Below are 22,048 nucleotides of genomic sequence, written 5' to 3' on the forward strand. Positions count from 1 at the left end.
CATTTTAGATTGTACATAGTTCTTTTTAACTTCACAAATAGCATACAGAAGTATTTATGTAAGAGTGTTTATAAAATAAAGGCAGTTGTTTGTTAAAATGGTCCAGAAAACAGAATTTATTGTTTCTTTTACAGGTTTTTTTAGGACCTATGTTTTCTAAAGGAAGTCAGAAACAGAATTCAGATGAGAGAGGACCAGTGAACTCCTCACCCCAACCCCTGACCTGCCAAACTAAATGCACAAAAGGAACTGACTGGGGAATAGGTTTTTCATCTGTTTGTGTAGTTAGTGCAAACGTTTCTGTAAAGAATTCAGGATAAATGGCTTCTCTAACCCCCCACCCCTTCTCTCTGTGTCAGTCAGAGGCCATGTGTTGAGTACATTTAAGAGACATCAGACATTTGAGGAGGAGGCATTCTGGAAATTCAGAGACAATTCCGGGAGAAAAGAGGTTTCCGAGTAACAGTCAGTTAGATGGATTTTTCCTGCTCAGTAGTTCTCTGTGAGCTGAGGAGCTGCATTCTCTTGAGTACCAGTCACACGTTGTGAACGTGTATTATAATCCAGTAAAGCTTTTCTGAAGAGATTCAAAACCCACTTTGGGAAACAAGACAGAAAGAAGAAACACTCAAGAAAATAAACACAGGAACTGCATTCCGGATTCTTTAAAATATGACCTGTGACCCTTCAACCACATTCCCTCCAGTAGATCGGAGAAAACAGCATCTGCGTTTGTTTTATGGATAGTTCCCAAAACAGGTTTACCCCAGATGCAAAAAATTACTGAAATCCTCAAATGCTGGATCAGTTTTGTTTGTCTCTCCCTAAGGGTTAACATTCGGATTTGTGGAAATAAAGCTGAACTAAGTTCAGGTCACCATAGAACCTTTAAAAGGGAATTGAAATAACAATTAAAAAAATCACAAGGCCATTTAAGCTTGAATACAAAACAGTTGACACCATTAGTGTCAACACAGCAAGCTGCTCTGTTGTAACTTGGATAAGTGATCCAAACTAGAGCCAAATACCTCAAGGCCTCAAGGGGATAAACAGCCAAGACAAGACTTGGCTCTGACTGGGAGAGAGTGCAACCAGAGAGCCTCCATGTTGGTTGTGTCTAGAAAGAATCCCACCATAATAACAACGCTATATATCTCTGTGATAGCATTGGCAAGCTGCCAGGACAGACTTCAAGAGTGGCTTGCAGGTCACACGCTACAACTGACCCTGGTTTGTCTGTTCTCAGGACCAAAACACAGTGTGGTAAAGGAAAAATCCTGCCTCCCAATTATCCAAACAAGTCGATGGACTTCAGTGGATTATGCTAGAATATCTAGAAATTTGACCAGGGTCTAGAGGTTACATAGGGTAATATAAACTGTGGTGCATAATTTGTTTTGCTGTGTGTTAACAGACAAGGAGATAAACACAGAATGTAACACTGGCCTATTTGGATAGGCTCTAGTAAAGAGTCTATAGATGTTCAACATCAGTAGACTCACACGATGATTACTTCTACTCCCACTCATAGCATTGCAGATTCCTCTTGTAACCTCTTGCCCTGACCCCACTTACACAGCCTTAAAACCAAGCTAACACCCATCAAGCAAGGGTGTTAGTTTAGTCAAAGTCAGAGTCAAAGTATATTTCCAATCTCTCTTAAAGGTGCTATGCTAGATGACATTGCACAGTTCCATCCTAGTTTACAAGTAGCCTAATAAGGAAGGCATTCAGAGCAGGTATATAAACAACGGCAGTTGTTGTGTGTCTGTGCGTGTGTAGGAGAGAGAGACATTGTCCATCGGGTCCAATTTGTTTCTCAACAGGCTGTCAGACTCTGGGTGGAACAATCAGATGCATTTGCATGAGTGTGTGTAGTGTGTACGTGCTTGCATGCTTGCATATGTGCGTGTGATGATTTATAAGTCTGGGATGTCTACAATCATTAACTAATGGCTATGATCCCTTTTTTGGAACACACACATACACACAGAGACACACGCGACCTGCACCATCTGAACATTCAATATTTGGATAAGTGTGTGTTTTCTCTCTGTTTTATCAGTGGGCTTTGCAAGAACAGATGGTGGGGTGGGGCCAGTGTGCAGAGGGGATGTCCTCCATGCTTAAGACAGACAGGATGCGAGAGATCTTAATGTAGGGTATGTTATGACACTATTAAGAATGGTTATAGAACTTGTATTATTATTATTCATATTATTATTATATTAACTAGGAGAGAATAATATATGAACATGTTCACATCCCTAAATACCCCTGCACAACCCACTCATAACCAGCTCCCCTGATCTCTTTATAAGGACAGCAGAATATATGTTACTTTCTTGGGTGGGAAGATGGGGAAAGTTGTGTTGTGTGTGTGCGTGTAAAGGAAAGAGGTGGGGTGGGGGGATGGGACATAGTCACGTAGACACAATAGTTATTTTTAGCCCCCAGGACAAGATCACGGTTTGTGGAGCAAACAGAAAATCGGCTGGTTTTATCCAGGCGAGGCCACAGCCAAATAACGTGTCACCGTGGAAACTTACACCACTCGCTCCAGGTGTCACAGGGGTGCACTCGGCCAGACGTAAACACGATGCACCCCTTAGGAGCCCCTCCCATCTCTCTCTCTTCCCCTGCTCTACTTCTTTTCCCCACCTCCCGGCCTACCCCGCCACAAACCAGAGCTAGCGAGTTCTCACGGATGCTAGGTTCAGTCTCAGTTCAGCTTGTTCCTGTATAGATGAAAACAGGAGGTGCACGTGTCCGAGGTGTGGAACTTCCATGCCGACCCTTTTTCTTTGCTTACAGAAGGTAGTGGTCAACCAGCAGTGAGAAGAGGTCTGGAGGTCAACCATGCTGGAACAAAATGGAACAATTCCCTGTTGCTATTGAAAACTTAGAATAACATAACGGTTAACATCATAGCCATTCCAGGGGCTGGTCCTAATTAATCTTCCAGAGCTGCTCTTTTTTCTAAATACACTTATTTAGTAGAATTACTTTCATGGATCCATCCAATAGTAGTTAGTTGGCTAGTTAGTTAGTTAGTAGTTGGTTAGTAGTCCAAAGAGCTAAGTAAAATGTAATGGTGTTGAGTTAAATAAGCACTTGCTACTTTGTGCTTAACCAATTTTATTTATTTTAAATTACTTAACACTGTAGTTGAATGAAACCACAAAAAACTTTTCAAGTAAAATCAAGTTAATTTTTTACTGTGTACTTTGAATAGAGAGTGAATTTATTTTACATTGAGATCGGGGATGACATGTAGTTCCACTAAAACAATGATTGACAGCATCTGACAAATCAGATGTGTCTGGGGGAAAAAAGTTAACTGTTGCGCTGCAGGCAGAATTTCATACATTTTTATTTAAGTACAGTTTCATAAGCACAAAAAAATCTGTGTTTCTTTGAAACAGGCTGAAATGTGTTTTCATGTTCCATGATGACCCATTGTTTCTATAAATAATAACTAAATATTAACCTTGGTCTATGGGGGAAAACAAGGGGCAAGTGAAAAATAACCTCATTATCAGTTGGACCTGTCATCCCTCACACCTCTTATCTGGGTCTCACATATATAGCTCTCAGTACCCAGACAGAAAAACTGAGATTTAATGAACTGCTGGGAAGTGATGGCTGACAGAAGAGCTCTTGGAAATGGCATAGGTGACACCTTATGGTGTGTGAGACTCAATGGAAATGGAAGTTCATGGTAATGATAGTAAAAGAGTGTGTGCATGCGCATGTGTGCATGCGTGTGTGCACTGCACTGTACAAGGGCACGTACTCACCCACTTGCTGCAGTCATGATGTAATGTTTACCCCCTTCTCTCTCTCCTCCCCACTCCAGTTTAGCAACTGGGCTTGGTGAAGTGGCCAAGTGGTCCTTCTGGGTATAAAAAGGGACCAAGGTAACAGAGCAGCAGCACATTCTACAGCCAACCAGACATTAGTAGAGAAGCTGCACTTGTCTTTCTCATCGACGACTTTGGTTATCTAAGGGTATCGTAGTTTTAGCACAGAGTACTGAATCGTAGATGCCAGTGGAGTACGTTTTTGAAAATATTATATATTTGGAATTCTGGTTGTAATAGTGAACTAGTAAAGGAGACATGGATGTAGTCCATGGTTATGGCATCAGTGCCACCCAGTATCTCCAGGTCCATTACAAGGACACACAAGACTGGTTCCTCCTGGTCTCCATGGCAGCTGACCTGCGGAACACCTTCTTTGTGTTCTTTCCTGTCTGGTTCCATCTATGGGAGCCTGTGGGGGTCAAACTGGTCTGGGTGGCAGTAGTGGGAGACTGGCTTAATATGATCTTCAAATGGTGAGTGATCACAGACTCTGATGCTTTAACTAATGAGCATTACAATGTTGAAAGGATGATGATGGTGATGATGATGATATCGCTGTGACACTGGTTGATGTTTAACCTTATACTTCTTCCTCAGGATCCTCTTTGGAGAGCGACCTTACTGGTGGATACAGGAGACTGGTTACTATGGTAACTCATCTGTGCCATATATTGAACAGTTTCCCATGACCTGTGAGACTGGTCCAGGTGAGTCTGAACTGGCTCCTATGTTAACAAAAACAAACTGCTGAGTGATTTGTTTGATGATGCCAAGTGTTAATCCCATTGTCTCCACTAGCGAAAACATATTATATTTTAGAGACTGTATACTTATGAAGTATAAGTACACTCTTTTTCTACTTTGGCCCTTTGGAATAAGATAAGATATACCTTTATTTGTCCTACAATGGGGACATTTGGGCATTACAGCAGCAAAGTGGACAGAAAAGTATATATATAGAAAGAAATAATAACATCTGTACAAGATATAATAATAATAATAATAATAACAATGTAATTAAACTATAAGTCTTATTTATTAAAATTGTGAAATGTAATCAAATCCAAAGCAGTTCACAAGGAAAACTGACAATTGACAGTTCATTTTCTTCTTACAGGAAGTCCTTCAGGTCATGCCATGGGGGCTGCAGGGGTGTACTATGCAATGATCTCATCGCTTCTTGCAATTCTGCTAAGAAATTATGGAAACCACATCAAAAGCTGGTGAGATGCAAAATCAAGAGATTGCAATGTAGCGAGAAAGAGATAGAGGAAGAGTGTGAGGGAATGAGGAGATTGAGAGAGAAAGCAAGAGAGAGAGAGAAAGATAAAGAGAGAGAGAGAGAGAGAGAGAGAGAGAGAGAAAGTGAGAGGCAGAAGGAGAGATAAAGGAGAGAATGCCGACCCAAATACCTTTGTCTCTCCTCAGGTGTGTCCGTGGGCCCCTGTGGATGGTGTTTTGGTGTGTCCAAGTGTGTGTGTGTGTCTCCAGGGTTTTCATAGCTGCCCACTTTCCACACCAGGTCATTGCTGGAGTTTTCATTGGTAAGTATATATCTACATATCTACAAGCTGTTGCGGTTTACTGACCCAAACACGCATGCAAAACTGTGAAACTGTCCCCAGGCATCATCGTAGCCGAGGCCTTCAATCACATCCAGTGGATCTACGGAGCATCTCTGAGACACTACATCTACACCACACTCCTTCTGCTCTCTTTTGCATTGGGACTCTATCTGCTCCTGAGGGGGGCGGGTGTGGACCTGCTCTGGACACTGGACAAGGCCCAGAATTGGTGCCTCAACCCTGAATGGGTTCACATGGACACCACGCCCTTCGCCAGCCTCTTCCGCAACACTGGCACCTTGTTTGGCCTCGGCCTGGGACTGCACTTACCCGTCTGTGTAGAAACCAAGAGAACAAAGGGTGGTGCCACCTACAAACTTGGCTGTTTAAGTGCCACACTGGTGTTGCTACATCTGCTCGATTATTTCCGGCCCCCTGCACATAGCGTGTTGTTCTATCTGCTGTCTTTCTGTAAGAGTGCCACTGTACCCCTGGCTACTGTGGGGATTGTACCCTACTGTGTAGCAGGGGTGTTGGGTCAAAACCAAAAGAAACAGTTATGAATCACATAGACATAGACTGAGGCCTAGAAAGACCCTCTGATAGTGAAGGTAGCTCCAAGGACCGCCATTTGGTTGAAGTGTGCCATTTTCTTTTGCAACAACAGTTGTGGAGTGACTGAAGTCCACTGACTGCATGAAAGTAAAATCCCTGATCAGCCCTGTCTTCCCTTTGACTTGGACAAACTGTTGTATGTGCGAGACGAAAAGAGCCCAGAGAAGAGCAAGAAAGAGAAACAGCGTTAACCTCAGTTCAAAGACTTGGATGAGTAGTAAACGAGGACGAGTGCCTTGGTGAAACATGAGGTAGGCAGAAGTTGCAGAGCTACGGTAAGGACAAACCCCACTTGAGTAGAAATTGAAGTTGAAAAGGGTACTACCTTTCACAGTGGGCATTGACAAGCTCTGCTACTGAGCAACAGTAGGCCAGCATTTTAATGGACTCACCTTTGAGTTAGTGGTCTAATAACTACGTGACAGAGTGAACACAATGCATTAAGGTTGATGAGGAACAATCTCACTTTTTTTTTCTTTTTTTACTGTAAATTGAACTTTTATGCAGATAACACAATTGTGATTTAAAAGAACTACTTAGTGACCCAGGTCATACACCAAGCTGACAATTACTGCATGCACTGTAAGAATGTGAGTTAACTCTATCTGTTGAGGATCACAAAACTTGCACATTTTCATTCACTAAGCTGTCCTCCAGGAACTACCCCTCTAAATCAGAACACTTTTACAACCGAGAAATGAGACCGGGTTATTCTAAATGTTTCTCTGTGTTTTTGTTGAATTTATTATTCGCTTAATTTATTTCTGTGTATTGCTTTTTTGTGTAATAATATTAATGTAATTAGTCTACAACATGGTTATAGGTATGCAGGTTCTGAGATGTACTTCTTTCTGTGAGAATTGGTGAGGCTTTTGTGGAATAAATAGAAGGGCTTTTTGACCATCTGAAATGAAATCATAAATTACACATCACATATACTGTACGCACATATTCATCACAGTCAACTGATATATTTACAGTGAACATACAACCACGACAGGAAAAAAGTACATCCCATTTCAAACCTATATGCATGATCCAATACTGGCATCTAGTGGTCAAATTGTAACGTGTGGTTGGGGGCTTGGTTTAATTGTGGCTGTATATTTTCATCTTACATTTTGTATAATTTTTCTTACAAAATGAGAGACTCAGATATCAATAAATATATATTAATACAAAGTATCTTTACTTTGGTATACAATTGTGCACTGTTGTGTGCTAATACTATCCTGAGGGGGGCGGGGTTTTCAGAATGCAGTCAGTAGCTAACGTTTACAAACGTTTGTCTTTTTGAACACAACCCGGAAGTGCAGACAAGGAAAGATTGTTGCGCATAGTTGGCCCCTTCGGAACGATTTTTTAAGCTAATTTATTAAATACGCATTTCTCTACTGTGTATATTTTCACTGCTACTATCGGTGGGATACAATCTTGTAAAAGAAACTCCTGCTGAAGGGAGACATGCCTCGGAGAAAGGTAAGTAATGTCAGCTAGCTGGCTGGCTACTGTACTGGTAATTACGTCAAAATTATTATTGCTAGCTACATAGGGGGCATAACGTTGGATAAATAGTAGACTAGAAATAAATTAGATCAAACGATCTTGCCTTTAGTCCAATGCATTGGCCACCGACTATGCAAATCTGTTCAGCTTAAATGCAGTGCAATGCAATGAATGTGCAAACTTTGCAATTTAATGTTTACTTGCATGATAACCATTTCAGTTGGGCGTTTCTTGCTCTTGATGCAATGAAGCATCTTTGCAGTGAGTGTTTAAAACAAGCTAGCATAATGTTTTGGCGTGAATGGTTGTTCTTAACTGGTTGCCTTTATCTACATTTGTTTGGAGATCTTTATATGCATGCACTGGGCAGCAGCATTTGCACGAGCTAAATGACAGCTAGCTAGCCAGGCAAGGATGGAACAGTTTGTTCCTTTGCGAGGAGGAGGAGCAGTTTCCAAAATGATATGATTGGATTGAACCAGAACCAACGTTGTGCCCGTTGGTTGAATATTTGGACGTCCTACGTCCTTCATTTACGATTGGTTTAGGGTGTGCTCAAGCGCATAAGCATTTTTGCATGTTGTATAACTTTTTTTTTAATAAACAATCGTGGGGTTCCTTGTTTATTTTGGTAGTGTGGGTAAATAATATGGAAGTGGTAGCGGAGCACCGTTGAACAATTTAAAATGCAACGAGCATCCCCATTAAAATAGCAATACACACGAATTCGTTAAAAGTAAGTTAACCTACTTTTTGTAAGTATTCATTGAAAGAGGTCCCTGTCTAGTTTTGTCGTGCTTTAATAACAAGAATCTGTTTTCAGTCAAGAATGATACTTTTAGACTATTTTGAGACCAGAGTAGGCTCCTGTAGTGTTTAAATCTGTCCTTTTCAAACATGGTATTTGTACTGTTTGATTATATCATCTTGGCCATATAGTGAACTCCGTCACATTTTTGGTGAGTTGATATCCGGTGCAGTAACCATGGGATAATCTTTGATCCTATAGTTGTAGTGTGTGCTATTTTAAATTACGCAATTTGTATGAAATGTTATTATTTTAATATGGATACATTGCATGTTGTAAACAGTTCATGAATGCACTTCTACTTTGCATAATGTCTTCCTCGTGTCCATCTTTGTGTTGTGTTCTAAGAGGAACGCTGGGAGCAGTTCCGATGGAACGGAAGATTCGGACTTTTCTGCGGATCTCGAGCACACGGACAGTTCCGAGAACGACGCTCACAGGCGGAGGAACACGCGCCTCACCCGAGCTTCGTTGCGACTCAGTCAAAGCTCACAAGGTATTGTCTTTTTAAGGAATCAAACAGAATAATGTCGTAGATGCTATGATCTCTGGTTAAGTCACCGAACCATATCTGACTATAATGGTCATGAGCCAGTGTAGGCCCCATTGCTTTTCTATCCTGCTTAGATAAAGGCTACCAAAGCAGATAAAAGCAGTGATTCCTACACTCAAGTCCAATTTGAGATCAGAAAAAAAAAAAAAAGATAAAAACTTCTGTATTATATTCAAATGTTCTGTCCATTGACAGTATATAGAAAAGGTAGGGGGTTAAATCTTTTTCTTTAGACAATAGCCATTGTCTGTGTGCAGTAGACATTCATAAACTGTGAATAGGAACAGACTGAGCCATCCCCCATGACCCTTTAATATGTCTCACTAATGCAGTTCCATAAGAGAGTGACATTGTTTAGGGGATGCATTCAGTTGTGGCAGCAATAAATTATGTTTTTTGGGTGCCTTTTGTTTCTTAGAGAACAGAATGTAACAACATTCTACATTGTGTTATCAGTTCATTTATAGTATACTGTGGCAGAGGGTTCAGGGAGCATTGAGTCTTCAATCAACAGAGCTGTCAATAAGAACCTATCATAAATCATTTAGGACCCTTGGGGGGAGGGGAAGGGGTAGGGCTGCCTGAAGACTCCTGTTTAAAAATGTGTTTTTAGATTCCAGCCCTGCCCAGCGAAGCCCACCAACAACCTTGGGTCCAGAGGAGGTGGTGGTCTTTTCTGCCCGCAGAGTGACCCGTAGCCAGCAAGGGGCATCGGTCGCGCCCAAGAAATACCCCCTGCGCCAGAATCGCTCCTCTGGGTCGGACACGGAGCTGCCTGGGGATCTGACAGAGAGGGGTAGGAGGCTGGAGGGAGGAGGGAGGAGGAGGGTGGAAAGAGGCTGCATGGTCCCTCTGCTGTCAGTTATCTGCATATGCACCATGTTGCCTATCCTGACGCTCTTTTGAATTACTGTAACCATTGCTGGTGGGGTTTGTATTGTACAGTGGTTTGTTAACGTAGTCTCTCCTCATTGGCTCCACAGACCAGAAGCAGGGTGTGGACCAGGACGAGTCTCCACCCCGTACGCCCACAGGCAACGCCCCCTCGTCTGAGTCGGACATCGACATTTCCAGCCCCAACGTCTCTAACGACGAGAACCTGGCGAAGGAGCTGTCACTCAAAGACTCTGGTAGCGACCTCTCCCATAGGCCCAAGCGGCGGCGCTTTCACGAGAGCTACAATTTCAACATGAAGTGTCCCACACCAGGATGCAACTCCCTGGGTATGGGATCGGAACCATCGTCCACCCACAATTCTACATTGCCAATACACGCCTAGTCATTTGTCTGTCTTGACTCTTCTTCTCTTGCTCCGTCTCTCAGGCCATTTGACAGGGAAACACGAGAGACATTTCTCCATCTCTGGCTGCCCTCTGTACCATAACCTCTCTGCCGACGAATGTAAGGTAAAGACACACACTTCAGGGTCCAGAGGGAGCAGCAAAGGGATCGATTGGTTGAAGTTGTTGTGTGTTTCGGTAAACGGCATGTATCTTACCAGGTGAGGGCTACTTCTCGTGACAAACAGGGGGAGGAGAGGACTCTGTCACACAGACAGGATGAGAATAGACACTCCACACGCCACCAGGTACAGATCAAAGCCAATGTAAATCATCCTTTTCTAGTGGCACCCACTCTTCAGCATGAACCAAATACGACTTGGGTCAGTCATTCAGACAGCCATAGCATAAATGGTGACGATGTATTTCCGCTTTCCGTGCTCAAGGCTCCGACCGATCGCCAGCTGAGGTACAAGGAGAAGGTGACGGAGCTGAGGAAGAAGAGGAACTCTGGCCCTCTCAAGGAGCAGAAGGAGAAGTACCTGGTGAGTGAGTGGAGGGACCTTGTGACCCCAACTCGGGAGGGAAACCTTGGACCAAAGAGTCTTTGTAGTTCAGTCAAGATAATCACGTATTAGATTTGAGCATTTATTGATACCATGACATGGACATAGGTTTAATTTTGGCGGAGTGGATAATCTAAGGGAACATAATCCCCCTGACGGATAGAACATACAGACAGCAAGGGGGAGAAGGGGATGGTGGAGGGCGGCAGAAGCACTGATCCTACACAACCGGGGTGAGTGTGTGCGTATCCGCGCGGCCTTTCGAGGCCGTCTTATCGGACGTGGCCCAATGGGCTCGCGCTGGCTAACACACGTGTGTTAGTGAGCGGTTGACGCGCGCCGCCCGATTGCCCTGCCTGAACTAGCTTCGCTCATGTAGTACATTTACATTGCACTGCAGTCTTGGAAGAGGTTGTATTGGAGGTACAATCTGTCCTCTTCTCCGCTGTTGCCAGGACCACCGTCAGATCCATGGAAGCCAGCGTGAGCCCCTCTTGGAGAACATCACTAGTGATTACGACCTGGAGCTCTTTCGAAAAGCCCAGGCACGTGCTTCGGATGATCTTGTAAGAGAGAAAACTCATCACCTTTCCTCCCACCTTCTCCTCCTCCTGCTCCCTGTCCCTCCGCCTCAGTCTTTTCTGACTGTATGGACTCCATATGTATGGACAGCCAAAGGGGACACCCAGACGCCTCTCTCTCAGCACTCTCACGGTGGGGCAGTGCATTCTGGGTAAACTGGCCAGCCACCAAAGGTGCTGCTAGCCAGTGAGGAGTTTATTGGAAATGTATGTCCCCCATAGTGTTCAAGCATTCAAACAAACTGTTCAATTGAAGTCTATTTTAAGGAACTTGAGTTCTCATTTGGGTGGTAATTCATTGTCCCCGCACTCTCTCCTTCCTCTCCATTCACCCTTTCAGACTTCAGTTGTGTCTCGTCATCCTTTTTCTCACAATTTTCAGTTTTTAGATGGGCTTTCTCTATCCTTCCTACACAAATTCCAAAACAAACACACTCATGGATATGGGAAATTTAGCTTTCGAACCCCCCTCCCATGTAACTTTTGGTCATTCCTTTCTCTTTTCCTTCTCGTCCAAATCCCCCCTCCACTGTGTCTCTCTTGTCCGCCCACCCCTCCCTACCCCACCTGTTCTGGTCTCGTGCAGGAGAAGCTGCGTCTGCAGGGTCAGGTGGCGGAGGGCAGCAACATGATCAAGACCATAGTCTTTGGTCGCTACGAGCTGGACACCTGGTACCACTCGCCCTACCCAGAGGAGTACGCCCGCCTGGGCCGCCTCTACATGTGTGAGTTCTGCCTCAAGTACATGAAGAGCCAGACCATCCTGCGCAGACACATGGTAAGACAAATCACTGTTGTCAACTTGGTGTTTCCTTTTGTGTTTCGAATGCTTTTTGTGTGTTCCTCGGAGACGGCTACATTAAAATTACACTTGTCTGTAGTGCCATTTTGATGGGAGCAGTGTATACATCCTCTAGTCTGCTCTTGTCTAGGCCAAGTGTGTATGGAAACATCCTCCCGGAGATGAGATCTACCGCAAGAACAACATCTCTGTCTTCGAGGTTGACGGAAAGAAGAACAAGGTGAGAGAGTGCCCTCACTTCCTGGGTCCTCTCAAACCACTCTGTTAGAACTGTGCACTTATTGTCCTTGATTACTTACTCTGCACATGTTCATTAAGAGCACCTAACTTTGGGCAAAAGTTCCTGCTAAATGATCGGTTAACTGTTCAACGTTAACCGAACAACACATAGGTCTCCTATCTCATCAGCTCAGGCATGAGCCACTGTTGACTTCGAAAATCAAACTAGTTTTGTATAACAAAACTACTGTTCTGATTGACCTGACCGTTATCTTTCCAGATCTACTGCCAAAACCTGTGTCTTCTGGCCAAACTGTTCCTGGACCACAAGACTCTGTACTATGACGTCGAGCCGTTTCTCTTCTATGTGATGACAGAGGCCGACAACACTGGGTGTCACCTGGTTGGATACTTCTCTAAGGTGAGGACGGGCCTTTCATGTGAAACCATTGTTTTCAGGCATAGGAAAAATCCCATTCCAAAGAGACAGAAATGGCGGTATGAATTGAATTCTGTCTTTGCCATGCAGGAGAAGAACTCGTTCCTGAACTACAACGTGTCTTGTATCCTCACCATGCCTCAGTATATGCGACAAGGCTATGGCAAGATGCTCATCGACTTCAGTGAGTACCGGCTGAAGAGTAACACTGCTCAGATGCTGGGTCATGGTAGTGTGTCTTATCTTGTTATTGTAGATAGGTTTATTGAGCCTCTGCATGGGCTTATTCAGATTTCCTTCTGCCAGTGGTGTCTGCTCAGTGTTTTTTTAATTGATCTGGTCTCTCTTCACCTGATGTCCAAACTCAAACTTGGTCTCTCTAACCCTGTACCTGGTCTCTCTAACCCTGTATCTGGTCTGTTCAACCTTGTACTGGGTCTCCATTCAGGCTACCTGCTGTCAAAGGTTGAGGAGAAAGTTGGCTCTCCAGAGCGTCCCCTGTCTGACCTTGGCCTCATCAGCTACCGTAGCTATTGGAAGGAAGTGCTGCTGCGCTACCTCAACAACTTCCAGGGCAAGGAGATCTCCATCAAAGGTCAGCTGGATGTTCCACCCCGTATTCGTTTTTAATTGTACATGTTTTTCTTGATGTTTTTGTGTTGTCTCAATTGCTGTGGACCATACTCTTGCCACTATATATACATAGTTGTTTGTCAAAATGAATTGCCAGAATTGTAGTTTAACAAGCCAGCTGTTCAGAAGTCAATGTAAGGCTTGTTTACTATGCTATTTTGTGCAGAACCGGCACATTATGGCCAGACTCACAGACAGTCATTGGTCTGACATGGTTTGTCTCAGATAGCAAGATGGTACTGCCGATAGGAGCAACGTGTACTTGTTTGCTGTGTGCATATTGGTTCACCAGTTGTCATATTGTAGGCTTTATTAAGCAAACATGCAACAGCAAGTTTAGAGGTTTCAAAAAAATTTGCTTGACGCCTAAGATATACTTTTTCCTATATGTATTGCTGTCAGAGAAGTACTCCCTCTGCCAAACCCAACTCCCCCTAAAATCTCCCCATTGGCCCAGGTTAGACAGGGCCCTGAGGTTTTTAAGGGCTGTTCCAAAGTCGTGGAAAAACAACATTTTAGACTCTGTGGCCAAACGCTGATGTGGAAACCCCAATGGTCACCTCCTAGCACCTTACAGACAAGGCATGCTGAAATAAGCACAATATTGTTTTATGCTATAATTTGTATACTAGAAGGAGGAAAGAAAACATCAGGGGGATAATGAAAGAATGAGGCTAACCAACTGACTCTTGTCAACAATTCAGTAACGTTTAATCTTAATAAAACATGATCATTTTGCTGACAGAGATATGGATCTGGCTACTCTCAGTCCTCAGAATATTTTGAGGTAAACAGTTTTCAGTTGCCGTTTGGGCAAATATTGCAGAATTTCACCCATATGGTAGTGAGGAGAACATGGGGATACATTTTTTTTTTTTTACCCCCTTATACCTCTGAAGGGGCTTGATGTGCCTGTGATTATGTAATAGTGTATTAATGGAATTATGAGTGATGTTGATTTGAGGTCAGTGACAAGATGAGGGTTTAGACCCTCAGTGTCACAGGGTTTAGATTAAATTAGTCATTACAGTGATCACTATATGCATCTCAAAAGACACTGGTGACCCACTGAAAGGACGTCTTAATGAGTGTAATGTACTTTATGTGCTCTAATGAAAGCGGAGGAAATGAAAGATGGTATCTGGCCTTGGTGATTTCTAATTCGGTTTTAGCCGATGACTAATCTAGACATAAGTAGACATTGGCCGTGTAGTAGACGTTGACAGTGATCTAATCTACTTTTCAAACTAATCAAAACACAAAACTGTCAAATTGTAATCTTCTCATCAAGGTTTGTCTGATGTTCTGAATCTGATCCTCATTTTCCAACCTAGAGATCAGTCAGGAGACAGCGGTCAACCCAGTAGACATCGTCAGCACTCTGCAGTCTCTCCAGATGCTAAAGTACTGGAAGGGAAAGCATCTAGTTTTAAAGAGACAGGTAGACACATACACACACAACATTTGACCAATAATTCACTAGTGCCATCACTTGGGGAATAACTGATAGCTTAATTATTAAGACACCACTGTTATCCTCCAGGACCTTATTGATGACTGGAAAGCCAAGGAGACCAAGCGAGGCAGCAGCAAAACCATCGATCCCTCAGCCTTAAAATGGACGCCACCGAAAGGGACATAGATTGGCCCACTGTTCTCCGTGCTCCTCACAACACTCTCACTGTAACTTCCCAGACACTCCAGACCAGAGCCTGGAGTTCCCCCTCACATCAGGATGGCCTATTTCACAAACCTGCTCTTCATCCCTCACTATAATGTTACTTTAGAGTTAGTAATTTACAATGATTGTTTGGTGTAAATTAGGATAAAAGGATATACGTTCTCAACGAAAGCTTATAATGCTTTACAGTCACTTTAGTTTCAGTACTCTTAAAGGTAGGTACATCCTGATAGTGAGCTGATTGGATCCATGCCTGTGCTATCCATTGCGCAAGAACCGCTCCATAGAACAGTGTTACCATGGTGAACCAGTTAATAGGCATGTAGCTATCTATAGCTGCCAGTGGACATTACATTCTTCCACTTTTAGAGTGATGTCAGCAGGACAAGAGTTCCCTGGATGAAATCGTCATTCTGTGCAGATAGCGAAGGGAACCTTGTACCTTACCGACTCACCCTTTGTTTACACTTTCCACAACTTTTCTTTCCTCTTTTTTGGGGTCTACCTCGTACATTTTACCACTGTTTTAACTCCTTCGGTTTAAGGCCAGTTTTATACTTGTTTCAATATTTGTTTTATATAAATATATTTACATGAGCCAAGGTCAAACAAGTTGCTTTGTTTGGATATATTTAAGTGATTAAGATGATATGATTCATGTTTGGCAAGACAAAGTTTACTAAATAGACACAGGACTGGATCCCGAGCTATACTGAAAATATTTGAAAAGTATTTAATATTTTAAGATGACATTATTTGTGCAGTTTAACGGAGGAACAGACACACAGGCACACGAGAATAAGCAATATTGTAAAAAATAATTATTTCAGTTTTATGTTCATACAAATTAATTCAAATGGGTGTATAAAAAGTACTACGTGCATAAAAAAAAGTAGTGATACTGATTCTATTAACTATTTCCAGTAAAAGGTTTGTGATACAGTAGCCTATAGATTAAAATGATATTTTTTACATATATTAATGGATATGTATTGCCTTTATTTTGTAGTGCTTTATGTACATCCATGAATGTTGTATGCCACAAGGCCGTATGGCTTACACATCCTTGTGGTAACTGAAGATAATGCCTTTACAGATCACTTTGTCTAAATTTGCCATTCATAACACTAAGCTATTGGCAACTGTTGAGACCCTTCACTACCGCATACATTTCTCATCTTTTATTTCCTGTGACTTCCATCTCCACCCAACCTCTTGGCCACTGCCTTTTATATTTGACCTCTTTGCCTTCCATTGTGCTCTATAGCCTGTTCTTTCTCAATGCTTCCTTGTGTACCATTGGCAGCTATAGGTACCCACTACAGATTTGTATGTGTTTAATCTGGTGGAATATGGAATAGCACCTTCATCCAGTGTTCTAGGAAAAAATAGGAATTCTATTCATTCTATAAGCTAACAAAGGACAATTAGACCGCTGTAACCTACCTACACACAGTGAGTACTGGTATATCTATATGAATGATGTAGTAGTGCAACACCCATATAATGTTCTGTTGTCCAGCTGCTTTTGTACTTGCTTCCTCTGTCCAATAAATACGAAGGGTGGAAAATAATTGAAGGTCTGATCGTCCTCAGTGTTGTTTAGTGTTGTCTGTCTCTATGTAACATGAGGTGTGAATAAATGTTTAGAATCAGATCCAATAAAATGAAAAGGGAAACAGTAAATATTTTATACGATCGTTTTATTAAGGGATTAGGTATCATAAATGCATGTAGCCTTGAGAAACTGACAGACAGGCTGAGTTAAGTTTTCCGGACTTTCCTGAATAATAAACAAGTGGCACAAAGACATTTTTATTAAATCAACCAAATTATATCTAACAGTATTTTAAAGAATGTTTTTTGTTCTGAAATGAGAAACAGCCAACTCATTCTGCCCCAGCCTAATCAAATAAAATTGGACAATTGTTTACTACATACTTACACACAGCATTGTTCAATACATGATGCATATTTCCCAAATACAGCAGTATGTTAAAACACAAAATACATCTAGAATAAAAAGTTAGTTAACCTAATGTAATCTAGTTGAAACAACCCTGATGCAGTTTCCAACAAGAGTATTCACATACATTTGTATTTGCCAACTAAACTTACATGCCTCGTTACCCCATGTATACATGTATATATTGGTCAATCGATGCCTTAGTTGAACTCAACGTTTGACCCAGAATTACAGTTGATGAATAATATTTTCTAATAGAACTGCTTGTCCCACTCTTCTTCCATCTCTGCAAGTAGATACAACATTTAAAGATGAACAAACATTTTCCTGAGAACATTTTAATCAAATTAATATCCTTTGATATATTACATATGCTAAATGCTTCCCCCCACCTCCACTTAAACTCCTTCTTCCCATGAGTCCTACGAACATCTCTCCTTTATTTCCTTTGTGAAAAAACGAGGTGAATGAAAGACAATTATGTTCAAATACAAATTCATTTTAAGCAGTAAAATTATCATATTTATATCCGTTGAATTAGTATATTTATAAATACATACTTTTCTTATCCAGTAGCACGGGTTGAGAGTCTTCTAAAATCAGATTTGAAAACAAAATCATCATAATACAGTTTAATAACTGTAAAATGCACGCAATAATAACACTTTACGTAAAAAGAAATTCCCAGACAAAAAATTTTTCTTACCTGAACTTCGCCCCATAAGTCCGTGGAACTGTTGAGATTTAGACCGCTTAATGAGATCTGCTAGGCGGATAATCACTCCTCTCTCCGAAGGGTCACCCTTCACAATCAAGACACAACGTCCGCTCAAGATCAAATTAAGATACAGTAGTTAAACAGTTCACCAGATACCAACGTAAGTTTTATGAAACTAATTTTATCAAGTTAACTGTCAATGCCATGACCTGACATTTCAGAAAAATTATAATAAATAAATCCAATTGGCGCCCACACACAGAATGGCTGCTGTCCAAGGTTCTGAACTAGAAGTTGTTGCGGTGTAGAAGACTTGCACTCTTTACCTGCCATTTCTCAATCGCCCAGACATCTCCTGTTTCGCGGGTAGCCGGGGACCCCAGAGCGCCGTACACCTGGATCAAGACTGCAATAACTACAACCCCACATTTCAGAACTTCCATCTCCAAAAACCGACGGAAAAATGTGCTCACACTCACTGACTCAACAAGTCCTAAAATTTTCAAACAACTTTTGGAAACACGTTGCTCTACGGCCTTATCAAAGTTGAGGTTTCAGCTTTGAACAGTGATGTCTATTGAGTCACATCTGCATTCAGCTTTTATACTAGTAGATGCTCCGCCCTGCACCACATAAAATATGCATTTCTTCTCACGCTTGAAATAGGCCCCACTCATGTGCGCAACTGGTGAGTAAACCAATTGTTTGACACCATCTGATCCATTCCCAACGACGATAAATGACACACCATGACAATTTCTTGTTAATCTTTTGTTTATCTCGTTTAAACTGTACACCTCTGACGTTCCTTTCCCATGTCCGAATACGGATGAAGGATAACTGGGTGTACAAGATAAAAGTGAATTCAGTCGAAAGAACAGGAAGCATTCGCACTCATGACTGGGGGTATTCCCCTAGACGTTATGTGACCTAACAGTAACCATAGCCAATTTTACAAAAAAATAAATTGAATGACCACTTTTCACATAACTTTTTTTTAACTGTGTGTCAGTGTCTTGCATGTACCAAACGCACTATCTACAGCGGAAGTCATACACAAATCACACCTTATGTATGTCAATATATGTTATACTGTGTATACACTATGATGCACATAGACACACACGCACAGACACACAAATTGTGTTTGTTCTTCATTCCCCTAAGCTGATGAACCTCTTTTCCATGACATACAACACGATGTGACTGGTGAGAACTGTCCAATCAGCATAGAGCCATGTGTCTGCTCTCATCATCCTCTGTGTCAGGTGGCCAGCCTCATTCCTCCACAGTGCACTGGGGTCAATGCTGGATATGGATGAGTGAGATGAGACTGTAGCTCTCTGCCCGGATCAATTCCACCCAGGGCTATAGTAGAAGGCCGTTTGTCTCTCTCAGTCTCTGGGTAAGACAGCAGATGCATAGGGGTCACGTGGTTCATCTTAGCTAGGCTGATGTCTCATGTCTGAGGACACTGAAAATGTCTGAAGAATAATAGCTTCAATCATATTGTCCTCATTAGCAGGCATTGACATTCTAAAACAGGGACCTGTCAACATGATGCAAGTCTGAAAGTGGAGGGAGGTCTAAGTTTTACGTGGGAACCCCAGATCCTGTTGCAATCAGGTCTCATTGTCAATCAGACCCCATTGACAAATCATGGACAGTGTCAATGAGGGGGCAGCATGAATCATCCCTTAATCAAAGGACATCATCAAAAGATGATCAATAATACTGCAGACAACATAAGAGGTAAGACTTCAGAGACAGAACAAGAATGAATGATGTTGTTCATTCTATCCATCCATCCATCCATCATCTTCCGCTTTTCCGGGTCGCTGGGGCAGCAACCTAAGCAGGGAGGCCCAGACTTTCCTCTCCCCGGCCACTTCCACCAGCTCTTCCTGGGGGACCCCGAGGAGTTCCCAGGCCAGCCGAGAGACATAATCCCTCCAGCGTGTCCTGGGTCTTCCCCGGGGCCTCTTCCCAGTGGGACGTGCCCAGAACACCTCACCAGGGAGGCGTCCTGGAGGCATCCTTATCAGATGCCCGAGCCACCTCAACTGGCCCCTCTCGACGCGGAGGAGCAGCGGTTCTACTCTGAGCCCCTCCCGGATGACCGAGCTTCTCACCCTATCTCTAAGGGAGAGCCCGGACACCCTGCGGAGAAAACTCATTTCGGCCGCTTGTATTCGCGATCTCGTTCTTTCGGTCACTACCCACAGTTCGTGACCATAGGTGAGGGTAGGAACGTAGATCGACTGGTAAATAGAGAGCTTCGCCTTTCGACTCAGCTCCTTCTTCACCACGACGGACCGATGCAGAGCCCTCATCACTGCGGACGCCGCACCGATCCGCCTGTCGATCTCGCGCTCCATCCTTCCCTCACTCGTGAACAAGACCCCGAGATACTTGAACTCCTCCGCTTGGGACAAGATCTCCTACCCGACCCGGAGATTGCACTCCACCTTTTTCCGGTCGATAACCATGGCCTCAGATTTGGAGGTGCTGATTCCCATCCCAGCCGCTTCGCATTCGGTTGCGAACCGCTCCAGTGAGAGCTGGAGGTCACGGCCCGATGAAGCCAACAGGACCACATCATCCGCAAAAAGCAGCGACCCGATCCTGAGGTCACCAAACCGGACCCCTTCAACGCCCTGGCTGCGCCTAGAAATTCTGTCCATATAAGTTATGAACAGAATCGTGACAAAGGGCAGCCCTGGCGGAGTCCAACCCTCACCGGAAACAAGTTCGACTTACTACCGGCAATGCGGAACAAACTCTGGCACCGGTCGTACAGGGACCGAACAGCCCCGATCAGGGAGTCCGGTACCCCGTACTCCCGGAGCACCCCCCACATGTGCCTCGGGGACAGTGTCCCCCCGAGGGACACGGTCGAACGCCTTATCCAAATCCACAAAACATGTGTAGACTGGTTGGGCGAACTCCCATGCACCCTCCAGAACCCTGCCGAGGGTATAGAGCTGGTCCACAGTTCCACGGCCAGGACGAAAACCACATTGCTCCTCCTGAATCCGAGATTCGACAATCCGACGGACCCTCCTCTCCAGCACCCCTGAATAGACTTTCCCAGGGAGGCTGAGGAGTGTGATACCCCTAAAGTTGGAGCACACCCTCCGGTCCCCCTTTTTAAAGAGGGGAACCACCACCCCGGTCTGCCAGTCCAGAGGCACTGTCCCCAATGTCCACGCGATGTTGCAGAGACGTGTCAACCAAGACAGCCCTACAACATCCAGAGCCTTAAGGAACTCCGGGCGGACATTCTCCCCGAGGCAAGTAGGGTGAAGTGCCTTGCCCAAAGACACGTCATTTTTGACACAGCCGGGAATCGAACTGGCAACCTTCTGATTACTAGCCTGATTCTCTAACCGCTCAGTCACCTGACACCCCACCAGACTGATACACAGTCTTAAAAACCTTCAAGTCAGAGGCTGAGAACAAGCACTTAATTATCAGGTTTAGCAGAAAGCAAACATCTGACTTCAGTCTAAAAGCCTCTTTATTAGTTTAAATGATTCATAAGAAAATCCCTCCCCCCCTCCCCCCATCACCACCCAGCCCCCTGCTTGACATCTCCCAGTTCCCCATTGTCTCTCTTTCTCCTCTTCTCTTCATTTATCTCATGTACTCTCTCTGTTTCAGGGTTTCTCTTTCCAAAATGTCCTCTTCCTCCTTCCTTTCCACTTGCTCTCTCCTCTCTCTGTCTCTTAGTTGTGGGAGCAAACAGGCCTCCTGGTTCCAGATGTGTCCCAGTCCAAGAGAAATGAAAAACGGTAGATGAAGGTCAAGTCCAGGCCCCAAAGATAAAGCTAGACAGAGGGAGAGTGAAATAGTGAACTTATTCCTGCATTAGTACCAGCCTAAACGAACAGACTAAACACATTTCAAATCATACTGAACCCAGAAGTGTACACAAGCTATCCCTCTCTCTCAGTTTTGAATCCTGATGGTATTTTCTGCCACAAAGTAATGTCAGACAGTTGTTCATTGTAGGCAGGGTTGGAAATGACCATCTGTCTCATCCTCAACACTCATGCTGTCAGTCTAACGACCCCTCCACCCTGTCCCCACCCCCGTCACCCGACCATCACCTCAATCAGGCTCCTGATCAGACTCCTATTGTTGTATTATGGTACAGTGCGGAAGTGACTTGGGAGAACTTAAACGGAACTACAACCCAGACATGACCAATATATTGATGTTGTTCCGTTTGTCTTTGAGTACACCAT

The 22,048-nt window shown here is 43.5% G+C and overlaps 3 protein-coding genes across 8 annotated transcripts; 2 read left to right on the forward strand and 1 right to left on the reverse strand.

Moving 5' to 3' along the window:
- The first annotated feature begins 4,121 nt into the window (after nt 1–4,121).
- Nucleotides 4,122–5,994, forward strand: LOC136940696 (glucose-6-phosphatase catalytic subunit 1-like). Of its 2 annotated transcripts, none has more exons than XM_067232954.1 (5): nt 4,122–4,339; nt 4,464–4,573; nt 4,984–5,089; nt 5,295–5,410; nt 5,492–5,994. In XM_067232954.1, exons 1-5 carry the CDS (start codon nt 4,122–4,124, stop codon nt 5,992–5,994), a joined length of 1,053 nt encoding a protein of 350 aa, XP_067089055.1. The 2 variants fall into 2 exon arrangements, with proteins under 2 accessions (XP_067089055.1, XP_067089056.1); XM_067232955.1 differs by having other exon boundaries at nt 4,984–5,056; nt 5,262–5,410.
- A 1,368-nt stretch (nt 5,995–7,362) lies between these two features.
- Nucleotides 7,363–16,688, forward strand: LOC136940902 (histone acetyltransferase KAT7). 5 transcript variants are annotated; one of them, XM_067233240.1, is made up of 16 exons: nt 8,173–8,288; nt 8,492–8,511; nt 8,709–8,856; nt 9,527–9,709; nt 9,897–10,136; nt 10,237–10,319; nt 10,415–10,501; nt 10,640–10,738; nt 11,215–11,325; nt 11,927–12,118; nt 12,273–12,362; nt 12,642–12,782; nt 12,891–12,984; nt 13,249–13,395; nt 14,768–14,874; nt 14,977–16,688. In XM_067233240.1, coding segments are annotated over exons 1-16 (1,842 nt in total). In that variant the 5' UTR covers nt 8,173–8,287; the 3' UTR covers nt 15,076–16,688. The 5 variants fall into 5 exon arrangements, with proteins under 5 accessions (XP_067089342.1, XP_067089341.1, XP_067089343.1 ...); XM_067233242.1 differs by having other exon boundaries at nt 11,215–11,304; XM_067233243.1 differs by having other exon boundaries at nt 10,442–10,501.
- Nucleotides 16,689–17,302: 614 nt separating this feature from the next.
- tac4 (tachykinin precursor 4) lies at nt 17,303–18,289 on the reverse strand. Its single transcript, XM_067233696.1, has 5 exons — nt 18,125–18,289; nt 17,787–17,883; nt 17,641–17,673; nt 17,473–17,526; nt 17,303–17,366 (listed from the first exon to the last, which is right to left on the reverse strand). The coding sequence occupies exons 1-5, from the start codon at nt 18,239–18,241 to the stop codon at nt 17,332–17,334; spliced, it is 336 nt and encodes a 111-aa protein (XP_067089797.1). The 5' UTR covers nt 18,242–18,289; the 3' UTR covers nt 17,303–17,331.
- Between the last annotated feature and the right edge of the window lie 3,759 nt (nt 18,290–22,048).

This window comes from Osmerus mordax, chromosome 3 (assembly GCF_038355195.1).
Source record: "Osmerus mordax isolate fOsmMor3 chromosome 3, fOsmMor3.pri, whole genome shotgun sequence".
Classification (NCBI taxonomy): Eukaryota; Metazoa; Chordata; class Actinopteri; order Osmeriformes; family Osmeridae; genus Osmerus; species Osmerus mordax.